Source organism: Sus scrofa, chromosome 12 (assembly GCF_054392235.1).
Source record: "Sus scrofa isolate SSC_HxYL_T2T_F1_AM1 chromosome 12, Sscrofa_HxYL_maternal_Yorkshire_Landrace_v2.0, whole genome shotgun sequence".
Classification (NCBI taxonomy): Eukaryota; Metazoa; Chordata; class Mammalia; order Artiodactyla; family Suidae; genus Sus; species Sus scrofa.
This window is the reverse complement of record NC_139394.1, coordinates 54,239,204-54,258,138: the sequence shown is the minus strand read 5'-3', so window position 1 is coordinate 54,258,138 and position 18,935 is coordinate 54,239,204. Positions and strand designations below refer to the sequence as shown.

At 37.4% G+C, this 18,935-nt stretch overlaps 2 protein-coding genes across 12 annotated transcripts in view; one reads left to right on the top strand and one right to left on the bottom strand.

The window, feature by feature from the left end:
- The window catches only part of TRPV3 (transient receptor potential cation channel subfamily V member 3), a 53,748-nt gene extending 37,517 nt beyond the window's left edge, over positions 1-16,231 (top strand). The window contains exons 20-22 of the transcript XR_014821555.1: positions 5,561-5,633; positions 6,564-6,797; positions 16,043-16,231. The gene's annotated coding sequence lies outside the window, so the exon portion shown is untranslated. The remainder of the gene's footprint in view (positions 1-5,560; positions 5,634-6,563; positions 6,798-16,042) is intronic.
- Positions 1-18,935, bottom strand: part of ASPA (aspartoacylase) — a 29,477-nt gene that overhangs the window by 5,580 nt on the left and 4,962 nt on the right. For 7 of the 11 annotated variants that reach the window (XR_014820166.1, XR_014820167.1, XM_084982548.1 and 4 more), the window contains 5 exons: positions 16,614-16,809; positions 15,030-15,123; positions 11,566-11,673; positions 6,845-6,954; positions 4,086-4,260 (listed from right to left, as the gene is read on the bottom strand). Coding sequence is in view for 9 of the 11 variants with exons in the window: in XM_084982548.1 (XP_084838674.1) it covers positions 4,086-4,260; positions 6,845-6,954; positions 11,566-11,673; positions 15,030-15,123; positions 16,614-16,809 (683 nt within the window). In the remaining 2 variants the exon portion in view is untranslated. Of the gene's footprint in view, positions 1-518; positions 4,261-6,844; positions 6,955-11,565; positions 11,674-15,029; positions 15,124-16,613; positions 16,810-18,935 lie in introns of those variants that run through there. The other 4 variants (XM_084982553.1, XM_084982554.1, XM_084982556.1 and 1 more) reach the window with 2 other exon arrangements.

The window sequence follows — 18,935 nt, the reverse complement described above, 5'->3', positions numbered from 1 at the left end:
CCAACTGGAACAGAGAGGCCCTAAAGGCCAATAAGTCTAGTGAGGTTGTGGGGAGGGAGGGACAGATCATAAAGGGCCTTTTGTGTTAGGAATTTGAACTTGAATAATTTATTATTCTGTGTGTGCTAGGCACTGTGCTAAGTACTTCCATGCATTAGTCCACTTAATCTTCACGGTAATTCCATGAGAACGGCACTATTATTGTGATTATCCCCATTTAAAAAATGAGAAAACTAAATCTATTGGAAATAATCAAAATAAAACCGAAAGTGGCTAAAGCCACACAGCAATATGTTATAGACTTTTAAAAATCACATCTAACTCAAGAAACTCTAGCAACTCTTTAGAAACTCTAAAGAGTATAAATACTGAGTCATAATGAAACAGAAACAGACTCAGGGACATAGAGGACAGACTTGTGGTTGCCAAGGGGGAAGGGGGTGGGTGAGGGATGGACTGGGAGATTGGGGTTAGCAGATGCCAACTATTATATATAAAACGGATAAACCACAAGGTCCTACTGTATAGCACAGAGAACTATATTCAATATCTCGTGATAAACCATAATGGAAAGATCATAAAAAAGAATCATTTATACATATATATGTGTATAACTGAATCACTTGGCTGTACAGCAGAAATTAACACATTAGAAACTATACTTCAGTTAAAAAATTTAAGAAACTGAGTCAGAATTACACTTGATAGAAGTAATCAATACAAAAACTAAAACCACAATGGCCTAAATTGCACATTATGAATTTTGTAACTAACTAAAATTGATGGAAGAACAAAGTGTTTTTGTTAAAATATGTGTCTGGAAAAAATTGACCCCCCAAAAGTTGAGCCTGGACACAGAACACAAAGGAACATTCACAGTGGGAGAAGGAAGCTTGGTAAAATTTGTAATATACAAAATGGATACATCAAACTTAACTACCTAATTCAGAAGGAAGGGAGTTTATTCCAACGAAAATCATTTTGGTAAAGTATAGAAACAGTTTAATTGTGTGCTATAGAACAATGAATAGGAAACAGATTGGCTTAATGGAATTTGCTCTGTAAGAATGAAACTATATATGTAGACATATATATATGTTGCAGATAATGCTAGTATGATTTTGGTAAATATATCTGAAACCATAAACATGAGTTCCTTGGGGCCTGAATCTTGGGATGAAATATTCCTTTTTTTTTTTTTTTTTTGTCTTTTTTGCCATTTCTTAGGCTGCTCCTGCAGCATATGGAGGCTCCCAGGCTAGGGTTTGAATCGGAGCTGCAGCCACTGGGCTACACCAGAGCCACAGCAACACAGCACAGCATCCGAGCCATGACGTCTGCAGCCTATGCCACAACTCACTGCAACGCTGGATCCTTAGCTCACTGAGGAAGGCCAGGGATGGAACCTACATCCTCAATGGATACTAGTCAGATTTGCTTCCACTGAGCCATGACAGGAACTCCAGGAATTTCTTAAGGCATTTTCATGGCCACACTACCCAAAGCAATCTACAGATTCAATGCAATCCCCATCAAGTACCCACGACATTTTCCCCAGAGCTAGAACAAACAATCCAAAAATTAATATGGAACCACAAAAGACCCAGGATTGCCAAAGCAATTCTGAGCAACAAAAACCAAGCAGGACGCATAACTCTCCCAGACTTCAGGCAATATTACAAAGCCACAGTCATCAAGACAGTGTGGTACTGGTACTAAAACAGACAGACAGACCAATAGAACTCAGAATAGAGAACTCAGAAATAAACCCAGATACCTACGGTCAACTAATCTTTGACAAAGGAGGCAAGAACATTAAATGCGAAAAGAAAGTCTATTCAGCAAGTATTGCTGTGAAACCTCGACAGCTGCATGCAAATCAATGACACTGGAACACACCCTCATGCAGACACAAAAATAAACTCAAGATGGCCGAAAAACTTAAATATAAGACAAGACACCATCAAACTCCTAGAAGAGAACTTAGGCAAAACATTCTCTGACATCAACCTTACAAATGTTTTCTCAGGTCAGTCTCCCAAAGCAACAAAAATAAAAGCAAAAATAAATCAATGGGGCCTAATCAAATGGAGAAGCTTTTGCACAGCAAAAGAAACCAAAAAGAAAACAAAAAAGACAACTTACAGGATGGGAGAAAATAGTTTCAAATGATGCAACTGACAAGGGCTTAATCTCTAAAATATACAAGCAACTTATACAACTCAACAGCAAAAAAGCCAACAACCCAATGGAAAAACAGGCAAAAGACCTGAATAGACATTTCTCCAAGGAAGACATACAGATGGCCAACAAGCACATGCAAACATGCTCAACACCCCTGATTATTAGAGAAATGTAAATCAAAACTACCATGAGATACCACCTCACGTCAGTCAGAATGGCTATCAATAAGAAGTCCACAAATAGCAAATGCTGGAAGGGGGTGTGAAGAAAAGGGAACCCTCCTGCACTGTTGGTGGGAATGTAAGCTGGTACAACCACTGTGGAGAACAGCATGGAGGTACCTTAGAAAACTATGCATAGAACTACCACATGACCCAGCAACCCCACTCTTGGGCATATATCTGGACAAAACTTTCCTTGATAAAGACACATGCACCCGAGTGTTCACTGCAGCTCTATTCACAATAGCAAAGATATGGAAACAACCCCAAATGTCCATTGACAGGTGATTGGATTAGGAAGATGTGGTAATATATACACAGGGACTACTACTCAACCATAAAAAGAACAAAATAATGCCATCTGCAGCAACATGGATGGTACTAGAGACTCATACTGAGTGAAGTAAGTCAGAAAGACAGATACCATATGATATCACTTATATCTGGAATCTAACATATGGCACAAATGAACCTTTCCACAGAAAAGAAAATCATGGACTTGGAGAATAGACTTGTGGTTGCCAAGGGGGAGGGGGAGGGAGTAGGATGGATGGGGAGCTTGGCATTAATAGATGCAAACTATTGTTTTTGGAATGGATTGGCAATGAGATTGTGCTGTGTAGCACTGGGAACTATGTCTGGTCACCTATGATGGAGCATGATAACATGAGAAAAAAGAATGTATACATGTATGTGTAACTGGGTCACCATGCTGTACAGTAGAAAAAAAATTGTATTGGGGAAATAACAATAAAAAAATAATAATGCATTTTCAAATAAGAGACATGGATTTGAGTCACGTTTCTATTAGTGTGCACTGCCTCTGCTATTTCTGCTATTTCCTATGCTGGTGGAGCCCAAAGGCTTCCTCACATGTTGGCTGGGAAAAAGGTCAAGTGTGTCCTTTCAAAGTAAGAAGGGAGGGCTGTGTGTGTGTGTGTGTGTGTGTGTGTGTGTGTGTGTGTGTGCAGGAGGTTCTTTGCTCCCTGGGTTCAGGGCAGAACAAGTGGGCATGCCAGAGCAGCAATGCTTTGTGTGGGTGACTATGGACAAAAGACCATTCAAAGTATCTTGATTTCTTTATAATGTCATCTTTCCAGTCAGCCCTCATTTCTTGTTCACATTTCATCTTCAAAAGACATTTAAAAATCTATGGATATCACAACTACTGCTAAAGTTTATAGACTAGATCTTTAACACTTTATCATTAATTCAAATGTGAAAAAATTTAAAACAATGAGCCTGCACCATTAGTGTTTAGTAGGATTTTGACATTACTGGAAAACATACAACATTGAATTCTTGCTCAAGTTAATAACTTTTTGTGTGTAGTCTCTATTTCAATGTTAAAATTTGAATTTAAAGGCTGTTTACAAAGAATGTTAAACTAAGTATATTGCATAAAAAGTTATACAGAAATAAGAAATGCACTTCATTGAATAAGCTGCATATATAAAGTACAACATCTTTAAAAGATATTCATTAATGTATTGAGTCATTCAAGAAATTTACCTGAATGTCCACTGTGGGCAAGGCACTGGGCTATGTGCTTTGGAAATGAAGTTGAATAAGGCACCATCTTGCTCTTCAAAATCGTACTTTACAAACGAGTGGAATTTGTCAAGGTACTTTATAACAAGTGAGTTAGAAAGGATTTCTAATGCAAAGAGGAGTGAATACCTTTTGCATTGAGTGTTAGTTTAGTTGTCTTTGCGAAAGCTTCTTTCTTTTCATAATATGCCGCCTCGTTTACAAACACCGGGTACACAGTACAGTCTCCACCCAATGGAATAGTCTTCCCATCAAGAGTTAAAAACACAGGATCCCCAGGGTGCAATGGTTTCCAGTCTTGATCCTTTCATGAAACAATTAAAAACATAAATTACATTTGGTTTTTCTCCTACTTTAAATTTTTTATAACGGAAAAGAATATGAAAGAGTATATATATATGTGTAACTGAATCACTTTGCTGTAGGCCAGACTCTAACACAACATTGTAAATTAACTATACTTCAATAAAGATAAATTAAAAAAATTTCATGTCAGGCTCCAGACAACTAAAATGTCTTCTTTTAAAAGAGATACTTGAGAGGCATGTGGGTGATCTGACTGCACTGAGACTGAGCAGTTAATTTTGGCAGAGGGTTTGAGAGTTCCCCTTTTTATTTCTATAACTGACACATGCGATGAGCGTTTGCTTTAATAAGAAGTTTGCCTTGAATGTTGCCAAAGAGATTTATAATATCAAAAGGCAAAATGAAATTCACGTCTCCTAAGTGAATATTCTAACTCTTGCTAGCTGAAGATAAATGTTGCTCAGCAAAATTTAGGAAATATCCATTTAAGAGCCTTCAGTGTATGAGACATTATACTTTTGGGGATAAAAAATGAGTGACATTGTGCCTGCATGTTAGGAGGTTCTATTCTGGTGGGGATTGGTGGGAGAAGGTGGGGGTAGGCTGGCCAAAGTCCAAGATGAAGTGGATGTTTCCCATACGTGTCTCCACATTCCAATAACAACTGAATCATTTGAAAGGTCCCCACCAGGGACTTGAACCTGTGACTCCTCACACACCAGTACTGGCACACCATAGGAACCCTAGGGTGGTTCCTATCACACTTGGATGTATTTGCAAATCATAAATGGATCTTGTTAAAATGCAGATTCTGATTCTCTAGATCTGGGGTGGGGGTCTGAGATGCTGCATTTTTAACAGTTGCTAGCAGCAGCAGCATTACCTGAGAGTTTGTTAAAAAAAAAAAAAAAAGCAGAATTTTATTCCCCTAAGTTAAAATCTTCATGTTAACAAATCCCCAGAGAGTCACATGTGCAACATTTACGTATGAGACGTACTGTATTACAGCAATTTTCTGAACCCTGGCTGCACATTACACTTACCTGGGATGTTTCAAAAATACAGATGAGTGAAGATTCATCAAATCAGAATCTCAAGAGTGGGGCTCACGTGTCAATATTTTTGAAATCATACGGTAAAATCATTTTTGTGTAATAGTTTTATGAGTTTTGACAAATGCATAGCATAGAGTTGTATAACCATGTAATCAAGAAACAATTCTGTCACACTCCTCCCGTTCCCTCATCCTTATTTATAATTCAGTTTTTTTATTTTTTTAACCCCCCCCCCCCACCCAGGTTTCAAGACCTACCACTAGCCATGTTTGCTACTCATCTCGTTCCTCTCACCTCTCTGCCTTCCCAGGATGAGGTTTGTATTTCCCATGGATGTCCTTGAGGAATGTAAAACTTAAAAAAGTCCTGTGTTATAGCTGGTTGTGACATCATTATCCTGGCCTCTGTTTCTTCTACTTGCAGTTGTTGTTACCTGTAGTGCTTTCCTCTTCTCTCCTCCCCAATCTTTATCTTTGTGTCCTTTAAGACTTTGCCTAAGGCTCCTTCAAATTCCACCGGGACGGCACTAAGGCACAAAGCTGTCTTTGCTCTAGTAGTCTGTATTTTGGGGCAGGCTACTTTATTCAGTTGGAAGTTGGAAGGACTACCATTAGGGTCATTTAAATAGGAGTTTGAACTGGATCAGTGGTTTTCCACCCTAATTATCCAGGCCAATAAGATCAGATTATCCCAGAGTGGGGTCCCAGCACTACCATTTTTTTAAAAGGCTCTCCGGGCAATGTGCATCCAGGGTTGAAGGCACCAGGCTAGACAATCCACAGGCTATCTTCCATTTCTGAGCTCTGAGGGTGTGTAGGTTTTAGCTTTTTGGTATCTTTGGCTCTCCCTTCTTTTACCTTTGCCTTTTCCAGGTTTAAACCTTCTATACTCTCCCAAGAGCCTCCTCTTCTCCTTCACTATGCCATTATTGATCAAACTACACAAGGAGGAGCTACTGGGGTTCTGAGGAGTAAGGATGTAGTGGCAGAAAACATTCCAAAGAAAGAGGTTCTAACTGTTTTGCTCTAACTTATATTAGTGATCACAGGGAGGTGGTAGCAATGTGGTCAACTGCAAAGAACATTCATTCAGGACCTGCCATCAACAGCGATGGGGCTACGGGAAGGATCTAATTTCTGAGCCTCTGTTTTCTTGTATTAAAATAGAATCATTCCTACCTATCGCCCTTGAACCAGAAATTTCACTTTCTCTGACCTCCCACCCTCACCTCATTATTCTGTTACAGGATCTGGTTATCTTCCTTTTCAAGACCACAGCTTAGACTTCAGTATATCTAGACGATAAATTCCACAAGAATATAAACTATGTTCATTGATGCCGTCCCAGAGCCAGCACAGGACATATGCCATAAATATTTACTGAGTGATTGAATACCCTAAGTATACTGCAATGTTTTAGAGAACATCACATGAGCTAATGAATGTAAAATGCTCTCTGGACAGGAAAGTTCTACTCAAAGGTAAGGCATCATTATTTTGAATATTTAAAAGAAACAGTCAATGTTACCTGAAGTTTAGGGTGGATAATAGCAGCAATTTCTCCACTTTCATTCCGGGGATAATCAACTTTCTCCATTATTTTATAGACTTCAATAGCACAGGGAGGAAATTCTTTTCCTATGGTAAAAACAACATGTATAAATAGGGAGTTCCCGTCGTGGCTCAGCGGAAACAAATCCGACTAGGAAAGATGAGGTTGTGGGTTCAATTCCTGGCCTCGCTCAGTGGGTTGAGGATTCGGCATTGCCATGAGCTGTGGTGTAGGTCTCAGACGCGGCTTGGATATGGCATTGCTGTGGCCGCTAGGCCAGCGGCTACAGCTCCAATTGGACCCCTGACCTGGGAACCTCCATATGTCGCACGTGTGGCCCTAAAAGGACAGACAAAAAAAAAAAAAGTATAAATAGCAACTAAAAAAAATCTCCTGAGAAAAGGGAAGTTGATGTTTTAAAGAAGGAAAAACAACCAAAAACTGAAGACAGACAGTTCAGGAAGAACACACTATGTTGTTGTTGGGTTGTTTTTTTTGTTTTTTGTTTTTTTTTTTGTTTTGTTTTTGTTTTGTTTTTTTGTTTTTTGCTTTTAAGTCATTTTATTGTGAAATATAACACTCAGAAAGTACAAAAAATATAGTAATAGTTTAATGAACTGTAAAGTGATTATCCATGTAACCACCTCCCAGGAGAGGAAATAGCACACTGTCTGCATAGCAGCATCCCCTGAATGTCTCTGTCCCATCATGTTCCCATTGCCTTCCCATCTTAGCAGAAACCACTAATTTTGGTAATGACTCTCTTGCTTTATAGTTTTGCTACCTATGTATGAATCTCACACAATATCATTCAGGTTTGCCTACCTCTTGATGTTTTGCAAATATAATCAATCAGTATATGTGCCTTGAATCTGTCTCCTTAAGCTCTTCTTTGGAAAATTCATCCATACTATGGTATGTAGCCATTGTCCATTCATTTTATTTGCAGTATGGTATTCCACTCCAAGAAAATACCATAATTTATTTATTCTTTCTATGGTTTATGGACATCTTGCATGTTTCCATCTTGGGGCTATAAAGAAGAATGTCACAGGCTTGAGGAGCTTCAGGCAGAGAGCTGCTCTGCCGCCGCCAGCACTGACACACTGTACTGGATCTTCTTCCCGGTGCTTGAATGTCCCACCCTAAAGCTGAGAAAGTCACCCTAGAAACACATGTCATTGGCCATAACAGCATCTGCTCCACTGTTGTCTTGTTTCATTATTGTCAGCATTAATAAAATCCTGAGTATTGGCTCTTTGACTGATGGTTGCAGGTCCCAGAAGCCTTTAGCTTTCTTGGCCTATGTCGTAACTGAACAGTATATTCTAAAAGGGTTTGTACCCTTTTTATTAACAATAAGAAGTTTAAGTTTCATAATCCTGGACCAATCTAATATACCAAAAATTCTATCACTTGATTTCTTATTCTCTTTATTTGTTTCTTCTTCTAACTAATGAATTTGTCCATGTCTTACTGAGTTTTTCATGGTTACACTGTTCTTGAAAAATAAAATTTATGGGCTAATAGGATAGAGTAGTTTTTTTTTTTAATTTCAATTTACTTAAACTAAAAAACCCCAAACAGTTCATTCTTTTCATCCATCTCCTAGCTGTTTCTGCTTTAGGCAGCCCTTAATTTGTTCTCTGTATCTACAAGTTTGGTTTTACATTTTTAATTTATTTATTTTTAGATTTCACATATAAGAGAGATCATACGGTAATTGTCTTTCTCTGCCTGACTTATTCATTTAGCATAATGCCCTCAAGATCCATCCACATTGTTGCAAATAGAAAGACTACATTCTTTTTTATGGCTAAATAATATTTATATGAGTACTACAATTTCTTTATCCATTCCTCCATCTACGGACACTTAGAGGTTGTTTCCACATGTTGGCTGCTGCAGATTATTCTGAACAAACACAGGGGTGCCTGTATCTTTTTGAATTAGTGTTTTCATTTTCTTTGCATAAATACCCAGACTAGAACTGCTAGATCATATGGTAGTCCTATTTTTAATTTTTTTGAGGCATCGCTATGCTGTTTTCCAGAGTGGCTGCACCAGCATTAGAGTCCCACCAACAGTGAGCAAGGGCTCCCTTTTCTCTATATCCTTGGCAAAACTTATTTATCATCTTTTTGACAATACCCATTCTAACAGGTATAAAGTGATACTTTGTTATGGTTTTGATTTTTATTACCCTAATGATTAATGATGGACAGCATTTTTTCATGCACCTTTTAGCCATCTGCATGTCTTTGGAAAAACATCTATCCAGATCTTCTGTTCATTTTTAAATCAGATTTTTTTTTTTTTTGCTATTGAGTTGTATGAGTTCTTCATATATTTTGGATATTAGCCCCTTATCAGATATATGATTTCCAAATATTTTCTCTCATTCAGAAAAAAATATTTTCATTTTGTTGATGGTTTTCTTTGCTGTGTAGAAGCTTTTTAGTTTGATATAGTTCCACTTGCTTATTTGTGTCTTTGTTGTTTGTGCTTTTGGTGTCAGAGTCAAAGGATTGCCAAAATCTATTTCAAGAAGCTCACTACCTATGTTTTCTTCCATCAGTTTTACAGTTTCAGTCCTTGTGTTCAAGTCCTTAATCAATTTTAAGTTCATTTTTGAGTATGGTATAAGATAGTGGTTGAGTTTTGTTCTTTTGCATGTGGCTGTTCAGTTTTCCCAACACCTTTTACTGTGGGATTGTCCTTTCCCCATTGTATATTCTTGGCTCCTTTTTAGTAAATCAATTTACCATATATTCCTGGGTTTATTTCTGAGCTCTCTATTCTACTCCATTGATCTGTGTGTCTGTTTTTATGCCAATACAGTACTGTTTTAATTACTATAGCTTTGTAATACAGTTTGAAGTCAGGGAGTGTGATGCCTCCAGCTTTGTTCTCTTTCTCTAGATTGCTTTGGTTATTCAGGCTCCTATATGGTTCCATAAAATTTTACTTAAGAATGTTCACAAATAGCACTAAACCAAAAGATGTTTTCGAATTATTCCTACTAGCACACTGTCCACAAGTACATGAGGTAGGACAGAGGCAGAAAATAGAACTTAAAAAGTCAGTGCTGGGGGAGTTCCTGTTGTGGTGCAGTGGAAATGAATCCGACTAGGAACCATGACATTGCAGGTTCTATCCCTGGCCTCGCTCAGTGGGTTAAGGATCCGGCATTGCTGTGGGCTGTGGTGTGGGTTGCAGATGAGGCTCAGATCCTACATTGCTGTGGCTCTGGTGTTGGCTGGCAGCAATGGCTCTGATTAGAACCGCTAGCCTGGGAACATCCATATGCCATGTACGTGGCCCTAAAAGGACAAAAGACAAAAAAAAAAAAAGAAAGAAAGAAATAGCCAGTGCGGGAAAGAACTGGGAATCAGGATACCTGGGCTCTAATCTCCTAGATGTGTAAACTTGAGCTAGATGCTTAGCTTCTCGAAGCTCACTGTCTTTACCTGTCAAATGAAAGCTTCACATTAGTTTATCTGGGAAGGCCCTTCCAGTTCTGACATTCTATGATTGCATAACTTCAGGAGAACGTCCGGCAGGTTAGGTGACTATCAATCAGTTAGCTTTTGCAACACAATGGATACTAGTCAGGTTCATTCACCACTGAGCCACAATAGGAACTTCATAGACTTCATTATTTTTTGACTGCAGTTTTAGGTTTACCAAATAAGTGAGCAGACAGTACACAGAGCTCCACATACCCATCTCACTACCAGCATTGTCTTCACTATTCTGTAATTATACAAATACTACATGAATACATCAGTCTTCTTGAACACAATTCAAACAAAATTAACCTGGTTTTCCCCTCCTCTCTCCAGTAATCACTGTTATTAGTTGGATGTGTTTTCTTCTGTAACTTCTTCCTGTGTACGAACATATATATTTATATGTATCCTAGCAAGTGTTTATAATTATTATCATTATTATTTTGAAGAAACTTGATATACTGTATGTTCTGGTCTGCAACTTGCTTCCTTTCAACTAACAGTGTAGGTTAAAGATCTTTCTATGCTAGTTTATTTAACTAACCAGCTGATGGATAGTCAAGTCATTTCCATTGTTTTGCTTTACAAACAACGGTGTGATAACTACTCTGGTATGTGTCATGTAAGTGTGCATGTGCTTGTGTTTCTCTGAGATGTGAAATTGTTGGATCATAGGATTTGTGCATTTTAGAAAGTGGCTACTGTAAAATTATCCTCTAAAGTATCTTCACCAATTTACCTCATCAGGGAAGATCCCCTTTTCCTACACCCTTTCCAATGTTTAATATCAGATTTTAAAAGTTTCCCAATCTAGTGGGAGAAAATGGTTTCACATTTTAATTTGTACTTCTCTGATTACTAGTGATATTGGACATCTTTTCACCTATTTATTGGATACTTGTTGTTCCTGGTATTTCTTTGCCTTTTAAAAATAAGATTAATAGGAAAACGAAGATTTCATTTGGGGAGTTTTATTTGTTGCTGCTTTTCTTGAATGTGTCTACACTGGTCATTGATGAATGGCTGAAGTGAATGAAATTTTTAAAGAGCACCTAACATCACAAACAGGTCGAATTTGACTTAGGATCCAATTGCTACAATGTTTAGTGGTTAAGTCATTATGTGTACTCCTCTCACACACATACACACAAGCTAACAATTAATCAGTTTCTGCCTACTACTTACCTTCATTGAAATTATGTATAAAATCAAGAGCATGTTTAATCATTTTTCTCATTTGATCCAGAATATCAGCTCGCAGAACTCCTTGAGGCTGGGGACCAACTTCTATACCTAGGTACAGCAGGGGAGATAGTCACATTTACATAAGCACTAAAATATAAGATTGACCATTTTAATATATCAAGATCTAGAATGTCATCATAAAAATGATTTAAAGGAGTTCCCGTCGTGGCGCAGTGGTTAACGAATCTGACTAGGAACCATGAGGTTGCAGGTTCGGTCCCTGCCCTTGCTCAGTGCGTTAACGATCCGGCGTTGCCGTGAGCTGTGGTGTAGGTTGCAGACGCGGCTCGGATCCCGCGTTGCTGTTGCTGTGGCTCTGGCGTAGGCTGGTGGCTACAGCTCCGATTCAACCCCTAGCCTGGGAACCTCCATATGCCGCGGGAGTGGCCCAAGAAATAGCAACAACAACAAAAGACAAAAAGACAAAAAAAAAAATGATTTAAAAAGTAGACTTGATAGCATCATGGAAAATATTTCTGACATAATGTTAGGCAAAAAATAAAGCAGGACTTTTACATGTACAAGCTATATGCATAGTAAATAAAGACTGGGAGAGAACGTGGGGAAAAAAAATCAAAGAATTGTGTTATAGTAGTAAGGCTTGGGGTCTTTTTTCTTTAAATTTCCATCAATACTGTAAAAACACTTAAAATTATGATAGAGTAATAGTAGAAAAATTTATGCTGCCAAAATAAAAAGTGGCCACAAAGATAAACTATCATAGACTTAACATTCCGCTTCTGGGGGAAAATACATCCATTTAGTAATAGAAATCTAGACTAAAAGAGCCATGGATTTAAGTCAGATTTACAATGTGTGTGACCCTAGAGCAACATTCTTGCCCTTAAGATAACAACCCATCCTGACATGATAATGCAATGGTTTAAATTTTCTTCAGAAAAAAAATTGTATTCACTTCTTCCCATCCTAATAAAATTATGCCTGTACTATCAGGGTCCACTTCCGTGGCAGTCAAGCATCTATCCATAAATCTTCAAAATACTCTTTCTCCACTTATCTAGCCCCTTCCCTCCTATTCAAGTCTCCCACACAGATATCACTCCAATCATCACCTTTCCATTTACATAAAACCACCAATCAAGTATAACATCATCCATTCTCATTCTCTTTTACCAACTCATATGCATTCTTTCCACCTATCTTATTTTCACCCACTTCTGTTATTTCTTTTTTTTTTCTTTTTTGCTTTTTAGGGCCACACCCACAGCATATGGAGGTTCCCAGGCTAGGGGTTGAATTGGAACTACAGCTGCTGGCCTACACCACAGCCACTGCAACTCAGGATCCGAGCCGCGTCTGTGATCTACACCACAGCTCATGGCAACTCCAGCTCCTTAACCCCGTGAGCGAGGCCAGAACTGAACCCACAACCTTGTGGTTCCTAGTGGGATTCGTTTCCACTGAGCCACGATGGGAACCCCCACTTCTGTTATTTCTTAATGTTCAAAATCTTACTATATTCTCTTTTATCTTCATTTTTCATTTTTGTGCTTAGCTTTCCTGGATATGTGTTTGGGCATATATTTAAGTATATGGTATAAGTGTGGCTAAGGGATGCACCAGTACATAAATGATTCCAAATGTGTGACAATGTCTTCACGGACATGTTTGTATGCATCCTGTAGGATACATTGTTGGTTGCCTACCCCCAATTCACCCCATCTTACTCCTTGCCAACAGAGTCCTGATTCTGGTTGGGTATCCAACTCCGGAGTAAATGTAGAATAGTTTTAGTCAATTATAGTAATCCCATTAACCGTAGTAATTAAATTAAGAATAGATAATTGACCCAGTTCTGAACAACTGGCCATAAGAAGGGTCTGCAGGGGAAATCCTGAGAGTCTCCTTTACTCCGTTAGATATTGTCACATTGGCATATGATGCTTGAAACTACAGATGACATCTTGCGGCACTTAAAGTCACAGATGTATTTAAAATGCTGAGTTGGAGAAACAGTCTCTTTGATCTTAAGTGTTTTTTCCCCTCAGTAAAAAAAAATTTATTACGAATAAAATTGTAGAGTTGGAAAGAGAGCATATATTTCTAACTATTTATGATGTTCTTAATACTTCTCCATATTAAAATGTTTGAAAGATTTGCTCTATTTTTTAAGAGCCAAACATATCAGTAGATATTTGTTCTAAGAGTGACCCTGCTCCATAAATGTAACAGACCAGGATTGCTCTCTCAAGGTTTGGAAATTTTATGTTTTATTTGGTGTCACAGAGAAGCAGGATCTCTATCCATTATTGTTAAGCATTGAATTTGTTTCAAATAATTACCTATACTTGGCTATTTAGTTGCTTCAATTGATCCTTTGATTATGTGCCAAAAATTATCAATAGCTGAATAACCAAGATAACTTTAAATTTGCTTTTCTTTGACAACCCATTTTTAAATTAAATTGCTCTTATTTCAAATGCCTGAGATCTGGAGTTTCCATCGCAGCTCAGTGGTTAGTGAACCTGACTAGCATCCACGAGGAGTAAGTTCAATCCCTGGCCTCACTCAGTGGGTTAAGGATCCGGTGTTGCCCTGAGCTGTGGTGTAGGTCTCAGATGTGGCTTGGATCCCGCGTTGCTGTGACTGTGGTGTAGGCCAGCAGCTACAGCTCTGATTGGACCCCTAGCCTGGGAACCTCCATATACTGCAGGTGTGGCCCTAAAAAAGACCAAAAAAAAAAAAAAAAGACCTAAAATGCCTGAGAAGTAACAATAACAAAAAAAAGATTTTAAGTTGTGACTGCAATTTTAAAGATTATAGTGTGGCCTGCAAACAATTATGCTAATAGGTCATTTGGGCAAGAGAATGGAGTATAGAAAAAAGAGACTGAGAAGGTGCATGAGCGTACAAGCCTGAATCTTAGAAGTTACCAGAAGGTAAACATGAATTCACAGTCTGGGAATCTGACAGGGCAAACAAGTGAATGGATAACAGACACAGGTTACCAGAGACTCTACTGCAAAACAAGTGTTAAGAGGGATGTTGGGAGAGAATTTTCCATGGGTCTTTCGTATTTCTGCACATTTCACCAGCAAGATATTGACTGCCTTGGCTCCAGGTTATTTTTTTAAAGAATGTGTGCATAGTCAATAGTCTTGGAAGATAGGGATGATGTCCTCCTAGGAGCAAAAGGCAGGTTGCTTACTGCCCATTATAAAATATTCAAATTCCTTCAGCCCATTGTTTCTTCCTGAGATGCAGAAAGCTGCTCAATGAAATTGAGAAAATCTGATATAGAGATTGCCTGCAGATAGTTTGCTTATTACTTGACAATTGTTAAGCCATAAAAACAAGCAAAGTCACTATAAATAGTCTTTAATTTTCTCAGTTTCATCTAGGACATATTTTATTTAGTTGTGACAGGGGGAGATATGACTTACCAACAGGATACTTGGCTATAGAACGTGTGGTTGCATATTTGAGGGAAGGATGCTCAATAAGATAAACATAGCAGGGTAATGGAGCCAGAGACGTCTGGAAAGAATTTAAAACATCTTTCTTATTATGTAAAGACCATATGCTTTGTACTCTTTGCTGCTAGAGTCAATAATGCCTTCAATATGTTTTACTTCAATCAACTAAGATTTGTTAAGACAGCTTTATGAAATATACTCTAAAATCCAAAGTTATTATTAGAGCTTTGAAAACACAAATTACATATAAAATTGGATTAGGCATAGCTTTCTGGATAAAATGTTCATTAAACAATTCTCCAGAACTGTGAACAAAGAATATGAATACATTCTTCTGAATGGATTTGGTTATTTTTGTTTTCATCACTGGTTACTATTTAGCTTAGTACTGGTCTCTTAAAGAATTGTTTCTATCCCTGTGGGCCAGGTCCCTACAGATGTTAGGTAACTCCTCTACTTCCACTTATCTGAATGATAATTCAGGAGAGGCCTCAGTTTTGATAACAATGGCAGCCCTGAAGCTTTTGTGTCTGGCAAACAAAGTATTCAGCTCTCCCTTCAATGAGCAACAAAGAATAGCTTCATTTTGATCTCCTACCAGAACTACTATCTAGTCAACATCAAAAATTTAAGGAAACAGGAATAACAGCTAATCTTTACTATCTCTTAGGCATTCAGCTAAATATTCAGATAAATATTTTATCTCATTTAAGACTTATAATGGCCATACAGGCTAAGTGTTGTTATTATGTCAATTTTATAAAACGAGGAAAGCAAGGTTTGGGAAGTTAAGTATCTTGTTCAAGGTTAGTAAATGAGAAAGCCAGGATTTGAACCTAGATACTCCTAGCTATTTGGGTCACACTCTTTCCATTAAAATGTGCTAGCTCCTATCAGCTCTCTGGAAGGAAGGCTATCCATTACATAGAAATGTACAAATAGTTTATTTTGTGTTTTGCTTGGTTTTTATTTTCTAGCAGTTTTTCTCTAGTCAAGGCACTGGATTTCTGATTGTTTCATCACAGCCTTAAAATGATTAGCGCTACGAAATACGAAAGATGGGATGTATGTTGGAGTATACGAATCAGATGGAGACAAGGACATGAGCCCCTCTCTTTATCATTGGTCTTTAATCAACATTAAATGACTATTTTTTGAGTTTCCTAAAACTGTCATTGAACCACTTTAACCACACCAGTTAAAATTTGGGTATTAATTTACCAAATGGCCTATGATTTTGGTGGCTACCTTGATAAAATATTTATAATTGTACAGATGCAAGAATCTATATATGTTATACTATTTTATTCATTATACTTATTATTTTACTCATTTCATTTTTTATAATGATTTTTATTTTTAAATTTTTATTTCACTCATTTCTTCTCCTTTTTTCCTGCCTGCCACTTCGACTTCTCTTCTGGTGCTCCTCCCAACCCCCCTTTTCTCTTGGACCTGCCCTCCTGACACTCTTCTGGTTGTTTCACATCTATACCTGACTTAAAAGTACAGGTCCTAGGCTAACTTGTAAATGAGTAAAATTGACATTACCTTAATATAGTGAAACATCTGAATTAAAAAGTCATTCCTGGAATCTTCAAGAATAAGAGTGCACCCCATGTTAGAAGTAGTGTTGTGAAGGTCAAAAATAATGTCATAGGAATCTTCACTATCTTTTGGACCAAACAAACGACTTATTTCTTGAGCCCTTCTTACTTCATATGGCAAATCCTCTGACATTCTTTTGCTGTTATGAGCAGAAAAAAAAAAGATTAACATCTATGGCTAAGGTGACATAAATGTACAATAGGAACACAGTATATACGAAACCAGTTTCCAAACATTCAATGTGAAAAATCTGTGAGGGAAATGGAAGTTTACTTGAAAACTTTATAGATGAAAAACTACATTTTTCCTCCATTTGATTCCACATAAGGTTGCACTGACATGCTTGCTAATGATGGTTCACTTGTGTGGCTGGTCACAAGAAGGACATTTCAACAGAACTTACCATTTGACTTCAATCCTGAACAAAATTCTTCCATTAATTTAATCAACAGTCTCTTAGTAGTTAAGTGCACTGGGCTATTACAGAGCTAGACCATCAAGTGCACCCATTTTTTTTTTTTTTTGCACTCTAGCTAGTTCTAGTGCACAAAAATAGTCAAACTTAGGTGTTCACATCTAATTCTTAAGTGATGCCCATGAAGCTCTAGTGGTCCAGGGTCAAGCTCTACAGAGAAGAGTCTGTAAACCCTGAGAAAATACAAATATTTGCAGGTAATTACATATATGAGTTTTTCTGGGAATGAGGGTTGATAATTTGTATTGTTTTCTCAAATGAATTCTCTACCTTGCCCTTCCCCACTCCCCAAATGGTTAGGATATATTTTTTTCTTAATGTATCTGGTAATTTAAATTTATTTTTCCTTATTAAAGCATTCAACCACATTTCTCTATAATTTCACATATTTATATTTTCTATTTTTGCTAGTATCTTTTTTTAATGCATAGGCTTTTTTTTAAAAAATCTGCACAATTTGTGTTTTTAAAAAATATAAGTATAGTTGATTTACAGTGTTGTGTTAGTTTCAGGTATACAGCTAAGTGATTCAGTTATATGTACATATACATATTTTTTCAGATTCTTTCCCCATATGGGTTATTACAAAATATTGAATATAGTTCCCTGTGCTATATATTTTAATCTGCTGTTTATCTGTTTTATATACAGTAGTGTGTATATATTAATCCCAAACTCCTAATTTATTTCTTCCCTTCCTTTCCCTTTGGTACCCATAAGTTATTTTCTGTCTGTATGCACAGACTATTTTATTTATTTTTTCCATTTTAAAAGTTTTATTGAAGTGCAGTTGATTTACAATGTTATGATAATTTCTGCTGTACAACAAAGTGATTCAGTTATATACATACACATAGCCATTTGTTTTCAGATTCTTTCCCCATATAGGTTAATATTGGGTAGAGTTCCCTGTGCTATATAGCAGGTCCCTATTCACCTTCCATTCCATATATAATAGTGTGCATATGCCAGTCTCAAGCTCCCAATCCATCCCTCTCTGCACCCTGTCCCCTTTGGTAACCATAAGTTTGTTTTTGAAGTCTGTGAGTCTGTTTCTGTTTTGTAAAATAAGTTCATTTATAAAATTTTTTTAGATTCCACATATAAGTGATATCATATGTTGCCTGTCTTTCAAAGAACCTACAGTTTGCACCTGGATAATTATTGCCTGGACTGCAATCAAGAAAGTGGAGCAGCCATTTTTTTCAATTATGAAGAAAAGTGATGAGGACAAAAGATTAGGGCTGGTGCACTGGGAAAAGAGAAGTCTGTGGCATTTATGATATCATTGAGCCACTGCACTAACCCTAGAGTGCTTACCTCTGGGCTTACTATTTGTGAAAAGAAATCCTTATTTGATTTGTTTAAGCTGCTGTTTTCAAATTTCTATCACACACAACCAAACATAGTTCTTAATGGGTACTTATGCACTTTAAAAGTTAATTCACACAGCTTCATGAGTTTCCCCTCACCAACTGATGTGCATCTAAAATTCTTCCCCATGTGAGTAAATGGCACCTCCAGCCACCCAGTTGCTCAGAGTCAAGGCTTGAAGTTTTGAAAGATAATAGATACTTTGAGTTCCCATGCCTGGAATCAAGGTCCCAGAGTCCCAAGGGATGAGGCTGATGGAATAGGCAGGGACAAGATCCTAAAGGGAATAATGGCAGCTATGCTAAGTTACTTAAATCTATCTGGATAAGAGATTTTTGAAGAATTTTTAGCATGGGAAACACATGACCAGATTTACACATTAGGATGATTCTTAAGGCTACTACCACACAGACAAT